The sequence below is a fragment of the Asparagus officinalis genome, chromosome 3 (genome assembly GCF_001876935.1).
Source record: "Asparagus officinalis chromosome 3, Aspof.V1, whole genome shotgun sequence".
Taxonomy (NCBI): Eukaryota; Viridiplantae; Streptophyta; class Magnoliopsida; order Asparagales; family Asparagaceae; genus Asparagus; species Asparagus officinalis.
In genome coordinates this window covers 23,058,743-23,074,689 of record NC_033796.1, presented here as the reverse complement: position 1 = coordinate 23,074,689, position 15,947 = coordinate 23,058,743, and the positions used below count along the sequence as shown (strand labels likewise).

At 40.3% G+C, this 15,947-nt stretch overlaps 3 protein-coding genes and 1 long non-coding RNA gene across 4 annotated transcripts in view; 2 read left to right on the top strand and 2 right to left on the bottom strand.

Annotated features, from left to right (window-relative positions):
• LOC109833390 (protein PHLOEM PROTEIN 2-LIKE A1-like) overlaps positions 1-679 on the bottom strand; it is a 1,867-nt gene extending 1,188 nt beyond the window's left edge. Inside the window, exon 1 of the mRNA XM_020401041.1 lies at positions 281-679. Within this exon, the coding sequence (XP_020256630.1) occupies positions 281-610 (330 nt within the window). The 5' untranslated portion in view covers positions 611-679. The remainder of the gene's footprint in view (positions 1-280) is intronic.
• Positions 1-4,683, top strand: part of LOC109833392 — a 7,195-nt gene extending 2,512 nt beyond the window's left edge. The window contains exon 2 of the long non-coding RNA XR_002245205.1: positions 4,321-4,683. This is a non-coding gene — a long non-coding RNA (uncharacterized LOC109833392). The remainder of the gene's footprint in view (positions 1-4,320) is intronic.
• LOC109833391 (protein PHLOEM PROTEIN 2-LIKE A6-like) lies at positions 1,957-2,984 on the bottom strand. Its single transcript, XM_020401043.1, has 2 exons — positions 2,654-2,984; positions 1,957-2,583 (listed from the first exon to the last, which is right to left on the bottom strand). Exons 1-2 carry the CDS (start codon positions 2,837-2,839, stop codon positions 2,053-2,055), a joined length of 717 nt encoding a protein of 238 aa, XP_020256632.1. The 5' UTR covers positions 2,840-2,984; the 3' UTR covers positions 1,957-2,052.
• On the top strand, positions 14,218-15,942 carry LOC109834779 (nodulation receptor kinase-like; the record flags this gene model as incomplete). Its single annotated transcript, XM_020402796.1, has 3 exons — positions 14,218-14,503; positions 14,936-15,464; positions 15,564-15,942. Coding segments are annotated over exons 1-3 (978 nt in total), but the record flags the coding sequence as incomplete, so codon positions are not given.

The window sequence follows — 15,947 nt, the reverse complement described above, 5'->3', positions numbered from 1 at the left end:
ATTAAAATTAAAATTTTATATAAGATCAATATTGTTTTCTCATTTACATAAGATCAATATATAAGAAATAGATGTGAAGTGTAGAATATACATCCAATGTGTTAAATTAAACCATGCATTATATAAGTGAGTATAGGCAACATATGTATATTCAAGAAGTGTCCGAGAGGTTTACAGGTATGGCTTCTAATAGAAGTACCTAGCTAACATAGATCATGCTCAAAAAAAATTATTAAATTTCTGATTCTAGTTTCCCAAAATGCAGCATGCAGATACTTGCCTGCTTTTTATTGTTCAAAAATATCCCTGATGATTGGATTTTATCAAGAAGACCACCATCAGATGGGTCATCTGCCTGCTTGATGATAGCTTGATACATGTGTGGAATCTTCTTCGGAATTGTTGCAGGTTCCTTCCATTCTTCCACTGGCTTTGAGGGCTTTTCTTTAGCCTTTGAAACCTCAGCTATAGTCCGAGAATTTGACCCTACAAGCTCTTCATAAGTCTTAGATACATCAGGAGCTGATTCAGTAGTTGGCTTCTTGGTGTCTTCTTTAGAAACCTCGGCCACCTGTGCTGAGGTGCCTTCTAGTGATGGTTTATTCCCCATCCTTTCTCCTGCGGCTTCTTTGCACTGCTATAGTCCGAAAAATTATAACAGTGTAGAAATTATATGAAGCTTCGAGATTTATAAGTTCTTGGCATACAGTAAGTCAGCTCCAATCAGTTTAGTAAGGTTTAAATATGATAGAAAGGAGAAGAATAAAGAGAAACTTCTTGTGTTTATTGAGACGAATGCTGGGAAAAGGGGTAATGATATGAGCATATTTTGCTCACAGCTAAGGAAACGGAATATTGCTTTGTGCACGTTAGGTAAAAGAGTTATTATTCCATCCTTCTGCTTTTGGTAGCTTTTCAAGAATTTATTCCAACTTTAGATTACTACAGAATAAATTTGTAAGATGAGTACAAAGGAAGCTTGAGGTGAGGTCTCAAAAAGTACTATATGCATTTAGTTTTGTCTTTGGAATAGATTCTTCAGGAACCTTATCGGGTAATAGCATTTGGGCTATATCGGTTTTCAGCGGAACAATTGAGGGAGAAAAAGGATGCCCTCAATAACAGACATCACAAAATTGAAATGTGAAATTATTGAGTAGTATACTTCCCTTCAAATGATGAATCCCCTTAAAGGTAAAGGAGTATTTTTGGACTCATAAGGGATACATTCTGGAGAAATTCCAGGGAAGAAAAAGGCTCCATATTTGGTTAAAGCTTCGAGTCAAATTCCAAAAGGGTATGCTTGGCTACTTGATTAGCGTTTTTTACATGTTAAGATATAGGAATTCCATTGTGAAGAGTGTTAAATAGCTACTTAAACTGTATATTATATCATGACCAGATTCTATCATGATATTTATTTATAGAGGGATTGTTATGTTTAGTTGAAATAGGTACATCTTTTCAGGATTTTTAACTTGGGTGTCTATTTATCTGACTTCATCCTCTATAAACTCCCAAGTTCCTCTTCACTAGCCCCGCATATGTTGATGGCTAAGTTCATTCGTTTATTTATGTTCTACCATCAAGCAGATCTAAGTTAATGAAAAGAAGAAATATTTGTTTGGAGGTAAGATGAGTGAACCTTTTTACAATAAGAAGCATTGAAGGGAAAATAATTTCAGAAAAGTCATTAGTGAAAGGGGGAAAACACAAGAAAGTAATCCATGTTTTTAAATGTCTCACATACTGTGATCAAAAAAATTTGTTGTAAGCTAGCTAATTGACCATCCAGTATTTGATGATCTTTAGCATCAATCATTGGTCCACAAAATATTTTAAAAGAAAATATCATATTTCACTCCATGAGCTAAAAAAATTAAAATAATAAGACATCTTAAAAGTTACACAAGCACCTGAGGTTTGCAAATGATGGAACAACTGGCCTGCTAGATCTTTGCACCTCAACCCATCTTTATTCATAGTTTAATATACATACAGTTTGCTAAATATAAGTAAACAGTAAAGATATGTTCAGAGCGTCTTTTGAATCTAGATGATTGTCCTAAGATCTGCTTGTGGTGCTTGTGGTACAAATTTCACATTCTTAACAATTACTCCCTTCTTCCATTCCTCACCCTCAAACTCATAAATAGCAAACGATAGCATTCCATAGCTATTATCTTGAGGCACGGTGAAGACCAGTCCTCCATTAGGAACATCTACCCACTCACCATCCGAGTAGCTAGACAACTCCACCGCAGATACTTTTGCAGTGTCTCCAGGAAAAGAAAGCCTAAACATCACCAAATTATTCTCCCAACCTGAAACATTTGGTGTGAGCTTGAGGGTAACAGAGAATGTGTAAGTGGTTCCTGGACTGAGCAAATTTAGAGGGATTTTTCCTGTGAGTTCGAGCCAATAAACACCTAACAGTTCCACCACTTCAAATGAAAAACCTTTATCTTCGCTTTCCTTGATGATTGTTCTCTTCCAGTAGCGGTCTTTGCTGGCTTCACCGCCCCATATTATGTTGATTGCTCTAGTGTTTAGGGATATTGCTTTCTTCCCATTTTCCTCCCACTGCACAAATATGATGAAATTAGAGGTTAAAAAAAATATCAGAATAGGATCAGAATGAAGGAAGACTTACCTCGGTTATGTTGTTTACAAGATCAGCCCTTTGATGTGGTGATGTCATGGTATGTGAACACCTAGTATGGGATTCAAAACCTAGAGCTCTCTTTATTATTTTTATATGAATTATAGCGGTGTCTGGAGAAATGGAACAATGCGTTGCTTCAAAAGAGTAGGCGACAAATGTTTCACATTCGTACATGGAATAATATGTTTGAGTGAAGTGCAATGCATGATATTCTGGGTATTAGGTACCTATTGTTCTCTTTTGGTCTATGATCCCATCAATTCCATAATTTACAACCCTATATTATGACCCATATAATCACATCATTTCCATGAGTTCCACACTCAAGAATCTTGCAACATGTATATGTATGTATGTATGTATGTATGTATGTATGTATGTATATATATATATATATATATATATATATTATATTATAATATATAGCTTATTTTAATCTTTTTGTATAACAACAGCAATGTTACAGAAGGCGCTAGGCAGACTAGGCGTTCTGTATGTATATGTATGTATGTATGTATGTTAATCTTTTTGTATAATAACAGCAATGTTACAGAAGGCGCTAGGCGGACTAGGCGTTTGAGTCTGTATGTATATGTATGTATGTATGTATATATGTATATATAGAGAGAGAACTTTATTTTAATCTTTTTGTATAACAACGACAATGTTACAGAAAACGCTAGGCGGATTAGGCGTTTGAGTCAGCGTCTAGCGTCTAAACGCCTAGACGTACACCTAGGTGGTGCTTAGGCGTTTGACTATTTTTAAAATTATTTAATTATAGTGATTGATAAAAATATGTATTAAATTCATATAAACTTGTAAGAAAAAGATAGCAATCTTAGATCCACAGTAAAACATACATACTTAAATACTAAATAGCCAAAATAATAAAGATATATAAAGCACTAGGAGGCTTAGGCGCTAGATCCAACGCCTAGAGCCTAGGATGCTTTCTTTTTTAATTTTTTACAATAATTGATAGTACATGTCAATGTTATAGAAAGTTTAGGTGTCGGGCTGGTGTCTAGGTAGATTTATTTCTTCATTTAAATGGTGGTCGAGGAGGTTTTGCTGAAGGTCAAAGAAGGTAGTGGAGATGTTCATATTTAGAGGTTAAAGGAGTTTGAATAAGGTTGGAGGACGTGAAGGCTGCAACAGAGAAAGTCAAAGTCAAGGCCTAAATGGTGCAGTCCACATAAGCAGACAATGCTCCCCTAAACACTCCCAAAGCCTAGGTAGGCAGTCTAGGTACCGCCTCGGTGCTAGGCGCTAGTTAGACAGTCTAGGTACTGCCTAGGCTTAGGCGTATGCCTAGACGGACTAGGCGGATGCTTTTTAAAACAGTGAACAACAGATATACAAGGAGTTAATTTCAACTCAATAAGGAATAACCTAAATGAGACTTTAATAGCAAGGGATATTTGATTTTGCAGAAACAAGACAACCACACACAATCAGGATTAGAACAGTCAATAAATTTTATCTGTGAGTAAAGCATCTCAGATTGCTTACAACAAACATCAGTTACTTAGTAAACTCTTCTACTTCGTACTTGAAAACATTGCATTTCTCTGTGTGTGTATATCTGTGTATTTTGAGATCTGACGTGTGTTATTATCTGTCTCTCTAAATAATAAAGTGAAAATTATCAGGGAAACCCTTTATATCGTTTATCATGGTGATATACAAATAATGGGCAGATTAGCAGGAAGATAAATAATATGATCCAGTATCAAAAAGTCTTCCAAAAGAGCCAGAATGATGCTATAATCTTCATTCCTGCAGCGAATGGAAACTGAATAAGCAGAAGCTATCCAGATTTTGAATACCAAGAATTCAGCGAGTGTAGTTGATTATTAACTCAACTATCACTTGACTAGGTATCCTGTAATAATTAAATGTCGTATAAGTGTACGTGTAGTATTTCACATTTGTCTTGTATTCCTATTACTTGGATGTTCACCTTTTTATCCCAGGTAGCAAGTTTCAATGATGAAGAATTGAGTTGGATCGTATTCGTATGGCAAATTCTTTTGAGGTGATGATGCAGATGTTATCTCTCGTGTGATGAACAGTTTTTTTGGTCAGGCCTGGCAGCATGCCAATTGCTTGCCTTCTTAGTTTGTTTGTTGATCAATTTATCTTCTTGTTTGCCTGCTGGCTACTTTATGTCTTGCTTCTGAGATGATATCTGCATCACTCGCAGTGGCGGACCCACCCTTGTTCAAAGTGGTTCACTTGAACCACCTCATACAAAAGTTCCCTATAGCCTAGTGGTATTGTAGTTGGTAACATTTTGTAAGATGTCTGGAGTTCAAACCATCCAGCCTTCGAAAATTTCTCTTTTAGGCTTCTTTCCTTTTACCTCCCCTCTATTCTTCTTCTTCTTCTTCTTCTTCTTCTTCTTTTCCTTTCATTTTATCCTTTTGTTCTGTCTAGCTCTTTAAGGCCTTCTATAAATATTTTTGTTTCTTATATATATAAGTCAAATCATTGTTTAAAAATGATTGTTTTTCTCTTTAATAACCCTTACTTCATTTTTTTTCCCACCTGCTATTATTTGAGAAAAAAATTTAGTGTATATTTTGAACCACCACAAAAAATGTTATAGATCCGTCACTGATCACTCGGTTGCCTATGAAGCAAAATAGATATGTGAATGCTTGGCCTTTTTCTTTTGTTGTTGGCTAATCAAATATATATTTCATGAATCAGCAATCAGCATGCATACAAATGCATTTGTTGGTTTAGGTTTATATTTGATCTGATTGTAGCATAGGGTATTAAGTAGTGAGGAGTGTTAGTTGTTGATCCAAATTAGGGGCAAAAGGAAATCGCACGACGGATCTTGCAGTTGGTTCAAATAGCTGTTAGAACAGAAAATGAATACATTATGCACATCGCAATTCAGTTTGTAAAAAGATACCTCATGAGGATTTTAGTACATGTAACCAACCACCAGAAACAACAGTATTGTTTTTTCATGAAAACATCCAGCATTCTGACATCTAAACACATGACAAGTAATTGGTGACATTGCATATAGCATTCTGATCTCTGTTCTGTAGAGTCGAGAGTAATCAGTAATATTGCGGTTGTTAGAAGCTCCCTTGGGAATTTTTACTGAGCCAGCTTGCAATGGGGGTACCATTGACGACAACCTTACAACTATTCTTCGATAATAACCAAAAAAAAGTCACGTATTGAAGTTGTCAACATTTATGATAAAGCCTTAACAACCCGACACAAGATTATATGTCGTCCACCAACACTATTAACTGACTTAGATTATTGACAATTTTAAGCATGCTACATTACAAACTTGCGTTTAAATTCATTCTTAGATATTCGTGTTCCAAATACTAACTTGAGCACGAGAGGGTCTAAGATTGGGAACGGGTTACTCTTGACTCTCAATCCCGTAGACAAGCTTTTCATTGAAATCTTTTAGTAACGATATTGATGACTTACCGCATAAAAAGTGGATCTAGCTTTTTATTAACCTTCATGATCCAGTAGTTTGAGCGGGAATACATCCGAAGATCGCAAAAAGGAAGGAAATTCTTGGAAAGGCTAGTCCTATTTTGAGCGGGAACAGCGCACTTATTATCTTTTGGATATAAGTTCTTGATATCAAAGTAGGTAACTAGCCTGTAATATCCCACAAAACCACCCCCCCCACACACACCACACACACATAAAAGAAAAAGAGAAAAAACACAGCAACACGCGGATGGACATTAACTTTGGATGGTGATCAAGTAACCCTGAATTATTTCAGAGATTATCAGTGTATCCTGCCAAAGGTGTCCTCTGTGTGCTTTGCTCCAGTCATGGAAAATGCAGATGACTGTTAGTTTTTTTTTTGACAAATTCATGAAGGTTAAAAGGGCATTTATCTGATAGCCCCTAAACTTAAAGCTGTGGGGATTATCCGACAATCGGTCAAATTAGAGGATTTTATAGCATTTTTGAGGGAGGGGGGGGGGGGGGCTGGAATTTTGCCAAACGAAACAAGCTCTTGGGCCTGGTTCAACAGGAATCTCCAATTGTAAAGATCAGATCTTCTTACTCGGCCTCTTTTGGGCCTGGTTCAACAGGAAATTCTATTGTAAATATCAGATCCTCTTACTCGGCCTCTCTTCCCTGGTTCAACAGGAAATTCTATTGTAAAGATCAGATCCTCTTACTCGGTCTCTCTTAGGCCTGGTTCAACAGGAAATTCCATTATAAAGATCAGATCCTCTTACTCGGCCTCTCTTGGGCCTGGTTCAACAGGAAATCCCATTGTAGGGATCAGATCCTCTTACTCGCCTCCATATGAACACCCCGCTGCCTACAACTCGCGCAGCCGCCCCCCAAGAAAAAATCTCAAGCCAATGATAAGAGGCGAAACCGTTATGTTAACAGCCAACTAACACTTTGGGAGCAGTTTTGTTAGGTTCGCTTATCGTCTTTTTGTTTCCTACAGTGAACAACAGACAGGAAAGGGAAAAAAAGAAAGTAGGGAAAAAAAGAAAGAGAGAGAGAGAAAGAGCGAAGATTGAACTTTTGTATTGTAGCCATAGGTCGGAGATGGATGACGCTCTGGGGTTCTCTTGATCGGTGGCAGCCATGGCCTTCGCTGGCAACGGATGCTTTATTGACTGGTTATCGTGATCATGTTCCCATGTTTGCTGCTTGTTGTGCGCCGCGGAAGTCCCAATTAGCCAAATCAAAAGCACACACAAGAACAATAGTAGACCACAATGCACACAAGCCAACCAATCACAGCAAGTACACAAGATATACGTGGTTCGGCAATATGCCTACGTCCACGGGGCAAGGAGGGGGAAGCTTTACTAATGAAATCAAATGGGAATACAAATTAGGGTTAGAAATCTTACCCAAAACCCTAAAATAAGACCACTTGATCTCTCCAATAGACTCCAACAATAGAAGCCCTCAAAATCCCCTTTCAGCAGCTCAAAATCGCCCAAGCTTAACCGGTCGACCGACACCAACTCTGCCGCACAGTAAGCCTAGTGCACGAATGCGGTCGATCGGACCGGTCGACCGCCACCCGCTCAGTCTGAAACATGAGCCTGAACTCTGAATCTATCGACCTCCCTCTGCTGCTAGTTCCACAAATCTCCACCTCGGCGAGCGTTTGCCATAAACTGAGCCGACACCAAAGCACCCCCAATCAACTTAACCGGCTGCATCTGCAAGACTGCCTACGTATCCTCTTGCCTAAGGAATCAAGCCGAACGTAGTTCATCCAAATGGCCACCAACGGCCTCAACAATGAAGAATATTCAACAATTTCAAACAATGACCAAACTTCACACCTGGTACGACTTTGGTCAACATATCAGCAGGATTGTCCTTAGTGTGGACCTTCTCCAACGTGACATCACCATCATCCAATACATCACGTACAAAGTGAAATCTGACATCAATGTGCTTCGTGCGTGCATGGTAGACTTGGTTCTTCGCCAAATAGATAGCTGACATACTATCACAATGTACCTGAATGGTCTCCTGTGCAATCCCCAAATCATCCAACAAGCCATGTAGCCACAAAGCCTCCTTCACTGCTTCAGTCACCGCCATATATTCCGCCTCTGTAGTAGAAAACGTCACTGTAGACTGAAGAGTACATCTCTAACACATCGGTGCACTAGCCAATGTAAAAACATAACCTGTAGTGGACTGACGCTTGTTAAGATCTCCGGCGTAGTCTGAATCCACGTAGCCAATACAATCCTGCCCTGTCTCATCATTCTTCGCAAATATCAACCCAACATCCACAGTACCCTTAATATACCGTAGAATCCACTTCACGGCCTCCCAATGCCCCTTCCCGGGGTTGTGCATGTACCTAGATATCATGCTCGCGGCCTGTGACAAATCTGGCCTAGTACACACCATAGCATACATCAAGCTACCCACTGCGCTGGCGTATGGAACCTTGGACATGTAGTCCCTATCCTCCACTGAAACTGGTGACATCAAAGCTGAAAGCTTAAAGTGGGGAGCTAATGGAGTACTCACCACCTTGGTATTACCCTCAAAACTAAATTTCTTCAGCATCTTCTGCAAGTAACTCTTCTGTGTAAGCTTCAATCTCCCCTTCATCCTGTCTCGTTCAATCTCCATACCCAATATCTTCTTAGCCTCTCCCAGGTCCTTCATCTCAAATTCAGATGACAGCTCCTTTTTCAATTTCCCAATAGCTGAAGTGTTCCTGGAAGCTATGAGCATATCATCAACATACAATAACAAATAAATGTGCTCACCATCCTGTAGCTTACGCATATAAACACACGGGTCATAAGGGCTCCTCGTGTACCCTCGGCCAATCATAAAGCTATCAAATCTCTTGTACCACTGTCGCGGTGATTGCTTCAGTCCATAAAGAGATTTTTTCAATTTGCACACCAAGTCTTCTCTTCCTGCAGCTTTAAACCCCATAGGTTGTGTCATGTAGATCTCCTCATCTAAGTCTCCATGTAGAAAGGCCGTCTTCACGTCCATTTGGACCAAATCTAAGTCCAGCTGTGCCACCAACGCCAATAGTATCCGAATCGACGAATGCTTCACAACGAGTGAAAACACCTCATTGTAGTCAACGCCCTCAAGCTGTGCATATCCCTTGGGAACCAATCTGGCCTTGAACCGAATGTCCCCAATAGAAGATCCCTCCTTCTTAGCATACACCCACTTGCAACCAATAGCTTTCTTACCCTTCGGTAGCTTTGCAAGTTCCCAAGTGTCGTTCTTCTGAAGAGATTGCATCTCCTCCTCCATGGCATTCCTCCACCTAATAGAATTAGGGCTGGACTCTGCCTCCCTGAATGTGGCAGGAATCAAATCATCAACGACCTCCATCGATAAAGCATATGCCACCATGACATCATCATATCTAGCTGGCCGACGAATCTCTCTCCTCGGTCTATCTGCTGCAATGGACCCCTGAGCATGACCCTGCTCCTGAGCCTCACCATCAACTGTATCCTCCAAAGGAACAGTGCCAACTGGAGTGGGTGGAGTCACATCATCCTCCACCTGCTGCGATATCCCTCCTGTCTGATCTTCCTCCACCTGCTGAGGAACTCGAGGCTTCATCATGTACGCCTCATCGAATGTGACATCTCTGCTAATGATCATCTTCTTGTCTTGTGGATCCCATAATTTGAAGCATTTTACACCTTCTCTAAATCCCACAAAGATAGCCTTCCTCGCTCTTGGATTCAACTTCCCATCATTAACATGGAAATAAGCTGGACACCCAAATATTCGAAGAGTCTCATAATCACTAGCCACAGAACCAGACCAACGCTCCAAAGGAGTCTTCCCCTCTATCGCAGTGCACGACAACCTGTTAACGAGATGGCTCGCATAAACGTGACATCTCTGCTAATGATCATCTTCTTGTCTTGTGGATCCCATAATTTGAAGCCTTTTACACCTTCTCTAAATCCCACAAAGATAGTCTTCCTCGCTCTCGGATTCAACTTCCCATCACTAACATGGAAATAAGCTGGACACCCAAAAATCCGAAGAGTCTCATAATCACTAGCCACAGAACCAGACCAACGCTCCAAAGGAGTCTTCCCCTCTATCGCAGTGCACGGCAACCTGTTAATGAGATGGCTCGCATAAACTAACGTCTCGGCCTAAAAAGATCTAGCCAATCCACTCTGCGTCATCATACATCGCACCTTCTCCAGCAAGGTACGGTTCAGCCTCTCTGCCACCCCATTTTGTTGCGGTGTCTCTCTAACTGTGAAGTGTCTTCTAATGCCGTGATCCCGGCAAAACTGCAGAAATGGATCACTCTTATACTCTCCACCATTGTCTGAACGAAGAGTCTTCACCTTTCTACCTGTCTGCAGCTCCACTTTCTTCTTCCACTCCACAAATATATCCAGGACCTCATGTTTATGCTTCATAGTATATACCCAATTCCTCCTGGAATAATCATCAATGAAAGTGACGAAATAATTTGCCCCACCAAGCGATGTGTGCTTAGAAGGGCCCCAAACATCTGTGTGAATGTAGTCTAATATACCTTGTGTGTTGTGAATTGCGATGCCAAACTTCACTTTAGTCTTCTTCCCAAGTATGCAATGCTCACACAGATCCATCTTGCAGGTCTTTGCACCTTTCAGTAGCCCCTGTTTTGCCAATGACTGTAGGGACTTTCCACCTGTGTGTCCAAGCCTCATGTGCCATAGTGTGGTAGTGTCCTCCTCTGTGGTAATAGAAGCTGCCAGACCCCCTGTAACTTTCTTCCCCTTCAAGTAGTATAGGTTGTTTTCCCTGACACCTCGCATCACCACCATGGACCCCTTCATGACCTTCAAACTAGCATCTTCTAAGATCACTCTATAACCGGATGCCTCCAAAGTCCCAAGAGAAATGAGGTTCTTCGTCAACTGCGGCACGAACCTCACATCTTTCAATTCCCTAGTCACCCCGTCATGCATTCTGATTCTGACTGAGCCAATCCCACTAATAGGACAAACGTGATCGTTCCCCATGAGCACCACGTCTCCTCTCTTCAACTCCTCAAAGTTGGTAAACCAATCCCTCTTAGGGCAAATATGAAATGTAGCTCCCGAATCAAGCATCCACTCCGTAGAATCGACATAACAAACTGACGGCAGTGCATGACAAGAATAATCGGAAGAATCCGAATCTGAAGTGTCGCTAACAACCTTAGCAACATTCACCTCTGAAGCTTGTACAGCTTTCCCCCTTTGCTTCCTGGCTCTATCCTTCAACTTTGGGCACTCATTCTTCCAATGTCCCTCTTCTTTACAAAAGGCACATTGATTTCTACCAACACTTTTATGGCCACCCCTATTCTTTGATTTTGAGCGGTTGAACTTTTGGCGGTTTGGACTACGGCCTCGAACTGCAAGTGCATCACCCGATGCCTTCTCGGAGGGCTCACAGTCATTCTTCCTCAGCTCATAATTCACCAATGCCGAGGTCACCTCCTTGTAGCTAACTGTAGTTCGCCCATTAATCATAGTGAGAACAAAGGTACTAAATTCATCATCCGGCAACGAACACAATAATAACATCGCCTTGTCTTCATCCTCCACCATGATATCAACATTGGCCATATCCGAAATTAGCTTTGTGAAGTCGTTAACATGCTCTCGAACGGAAACTCCCCTCTTCATCTTGAATTGGTAGAACCTCTTCTTCAAGTGAAGCCGATTCTCAATGCTTTTTGTCAAATATTTTTCATTGAGCGTTTCCCACAATCTCTTTGCCGAAGTCTCGTTCATCACATCATAAATGAGATCCGGCGTTAGGCATGACCGAATAACCCCACAAGCCCTACTGTGCATTTTCTTCCAAACCCTATCATCAATCTCCTCGGGTTTCTCTTGAAACTCAAGGGTCTCCTCCAAGTTTTGTGCATCTAAGGCGTCCATTACTTGACACCTCCATAAACCAAAGTTAATCTTGCCGTCGAACTTTGGGACATCAATTTTAGTGTTATTGATGCTCAAATTTTGGATCGCCTTTGTCAAAGCCGACCCCGATGTACTAGTAGCACTTGAACTAGCCCTGCTTGTATCACCCATATTATAGATCTACTCTCCCAACAAGAACCCAACAATGAATCCTTCGAATAAACTCCCAAATCCAACCCGGAGCTCTGATACCACTTGTTGTGCGCCGCGGAAGTCCCAATTAGCCAAATCAAAAGCACACACAAGAACAATAGTAGACCACAATGCACACAAGCCAACCAATCACAACAAGTACACAAGATATACGTGGTTCGGCAATATGCTTACGTCCACGGGGCAAGGAGGGGGAAGCTTTACTAATGAAATCAAATGGGAATACAAATTAGGGTTACAAATCTTACCCAAAACCCTAAAATAAGACCATTTGATCTCTCCAATAGACTCCAACAATAGAAGCCCTCTTAATCCTCTTTCAGCAGCTCAAAATCGCCCAAGCTTAACCCTAGAAACGAGTTTAGGGTTTAAATACAACTCACAACCGAAACGGGTCTGGAAATCCCAAAAGTCCAGAGAGTTTGTCGGTCGACCGCACCGGTCGACCGACCACAAAACAGAAACATCTGCGGTCGAGCGGTCCGGTCGACCGACACCAACTCTGCCGCACAGTAAGCCTAGTGCACGAATGCGGTTGACCGGACCGGTCGACCGCCACCCGCTCAGTCTGAAACCTGAGCCTGAACTCTGAATCTATCGACCTCCCTCTGCTGCTAGTTCCACTGCTGCTGTCGCTCTTGTCAGTTCTTAATTAAAAAACAGTTGCTCAACAAGGTCATTTTATGATCCTCATTCTGAGTGTTGTTAGCTGTTGACCCAAAATTACTGGCTAAAGGAAATCGCACAAGGGATCTTGCAGTTGGTCCAGTCCAAATAGCTGTCAGAAGAACAGAAAACGAATGCGTTACGCACATCGCAATTCAGTTTGCGAGAAGACGTTTTATGAGAGTTTAGTACATTTAACCACAAGATACAGCAGTGTTTTTTTTTTTAAATGAAAACACGTAGCATTCTGATGTCTGACGTATGACAGTAACTAATGTGTAAGCATATTCATGATATCTGTTCAATAGAGTCAAGAATAATATCGCGGTCGCTAATTGTGATTACTCACTCTCAATCCCGCAAACAAGCCCATTGAAATCTCACAGTAGCGACATCGATGACGTGCAGTGAACAAAACCAGGGCTAACTTATTATTGACCTTTAAAATCTTAATCCAGTAGATTGAGCGAGAATGCATCTGAAGATCGCATAAAAGGAGGAAACTTACAGAAAGTTAGCCCTATGAGTACACAATATATTGTGGATATATAGGTTCCTAACATCGAAGTTGGTATAGACTGCAACACTGAGGATAGTTAGGGCTAACGTGCATAAAACCTATTGTCCACCACCAGCGAAAACCCAATGGAAACGGAAACGTTAAATTTTAGAAAAGCCCCATTAGCTTTGGAGCATTATCGGTTAACCCCCAATAACTTTCAAAATATCAGAAAACACACATTTTAAGTTTAGGGGTTATCAAAAACACATTCAGTTTAAGGTTTCTTTTCAGAAAACCCCTCTAAAAGCGTGAACCACGGTATTCAAAGACAAAGATATCTCTTGCAACTTTACCCACCCATGCAAAATATGTGGCTGGCGCTGTGAGGGGGATCCTCTGATAAATTGCTAAAGTTAAAGAGGTTTTCTGATAGGCCGTAAATTTTAAGGGGGTTTCCTGATATTTTGAAAGTCATAGAGGGTTATCTGACAACTGTCCAAAGTTAAGGGGGTTTTCTGAAATTTAGCCAAACAGAAACACAAACTTTTGCTTTTGGGCCTGGCCTTTTCAACATGGAAATCCATCGTCCCTCTGACTCGGCCTCTATTTGAACCCAATAAAAATCACAAATCAATCACAAGAGCGAAGCCGTTATTTTAACAGCCAACTGACGCTAGGGGAGCAGTTGAGGCAGTAAAACTAGCAGCAGCAGCAGAAAGAAGCTTCCCCTTCGTGGACTCTGTCGTTCTTTTTTAGGTTCGCTTCTTTGTCTCTTTGTATCCTACAGTGGACAACAGAGAGGAGAAAAAACAAAAAGAAAGGGGAAAAAAATTGAGAGAGAGAGAGAGAGAGAGGAGTGGACTTTTATGTTGTAGCCATTGATCGGAGATGGATGCTTTGGGGGTTCCTTGATCGGTGGTGGCCCTGGCCACTGCCGGCGACGGATGCTTTATTGATTGATTGCCATGATCAAGTTACCATGTTTGATGCTGCTGTCGCTCTTGTTAGTTCTTAATTCGTCCGTTGCTCAACGAGGTAATTTTATGCTGCCGGTGGTAATGAGATTTCTCTATCTGTTACCATGATTGTTGATTAAGCAAGAAACTTGTTAGATAATTTACGGATTAGGTTGAAGTGTGACAGTACGTACATGGGTATTGAAACAGAAATAGGCCTGAATTAAGTCAGTAAAGAAGTCAAAGGCATGTGATCTAAATCTCACAAAAGGATTATGAACATTTATTAACATTTTGCTTTTTGAGTAAAAATTTCCCTTGCATTCCATTTAAAAGATGTTAAGAAAACAAACTCGATCAGGGATTAAAAATGGAGTGCAGTACATAAAGAGATGGAAGTACAAACACCCAACAGATAACAATATATAGTTCTTAAATACGTATCCAAGAAATAATTTTCTAGAGTTTATGTAGTATGTACTTAAACATCTATCTCATGATCAACATGCAGGCTTTGTGAGCATTCAGTGCTGTTCAACATCAAAATATACTGACCCGCGTACGACGATAACTTACACTTCGGATAATTATCTATTAGATGGTGTGGGAATTTGCAATAACGTATCCGGTCTTTCTACACATCATCTTTCCACTGTAAGTGCTAGAATCTTTGGCAATGATCATCGAAACAGGTGGTGTTTTGATCTTCCAACAGTTAAGGGACGGGATTACATCTTAAGATCTGCATTCCTAAACGGCCTATTTTTTCGATCCATGAAAGGAACTGCCTTTAATTTGTCTATTGGAGCGACTTCTATGTCACAGATCAATTCGTCTCTCAATGTTCAACTAGTTGAAGCTGTCTTTGTAGCTACAGGGAACCATACAAATATTTGCTTACTAAAAGGGAATGGAAATGCTTACATTTCAAAAGTTGAGCTTAGGCCATTAAATGATTCCATTTATCTTAATGGAAGCTCATCTTCCATATTGAAGTTGATAGGCCGCGTTGATCTGGGAAATAAAGATTTTACTTTCAGGTATTCCTTTTTAATCTTTCCCTTGTCTTCTTCTACCAAATACCACTTGCACATAAATTATTTCAATATAATTGAATAGAAATATATGTATATGTTCAGATATCCAACTGATCGAGCTGATCGTATTTGGAGTATTGATGCAAATTCAGGGAATAATAGTGTTTTAAGATCATCTGATATCTCTCTCCGAGGTGCTAAAAGTTCAGTACCTATTGAAGTCCTCAAGACTGCTGCAATGAATGCTGAAAAGTTGCAATTTCTTCATACTGATCTTGACATGAGCCATGATGATTATCTAATCATTCTTTTTTTCCTTGAGCTTGATACCAATGTGCGATCTGGTCAAAGAGTCTTTGATATATATGTGAATGGAAATAAAATGTATGAGAAGTTTGATATTCTTCAAGATGGGAGCATTTCAAACTACCGAGAATTTTCAATGAGGGTCAAATCAAATGGCTATCTCAATATCTCTTTAATTAA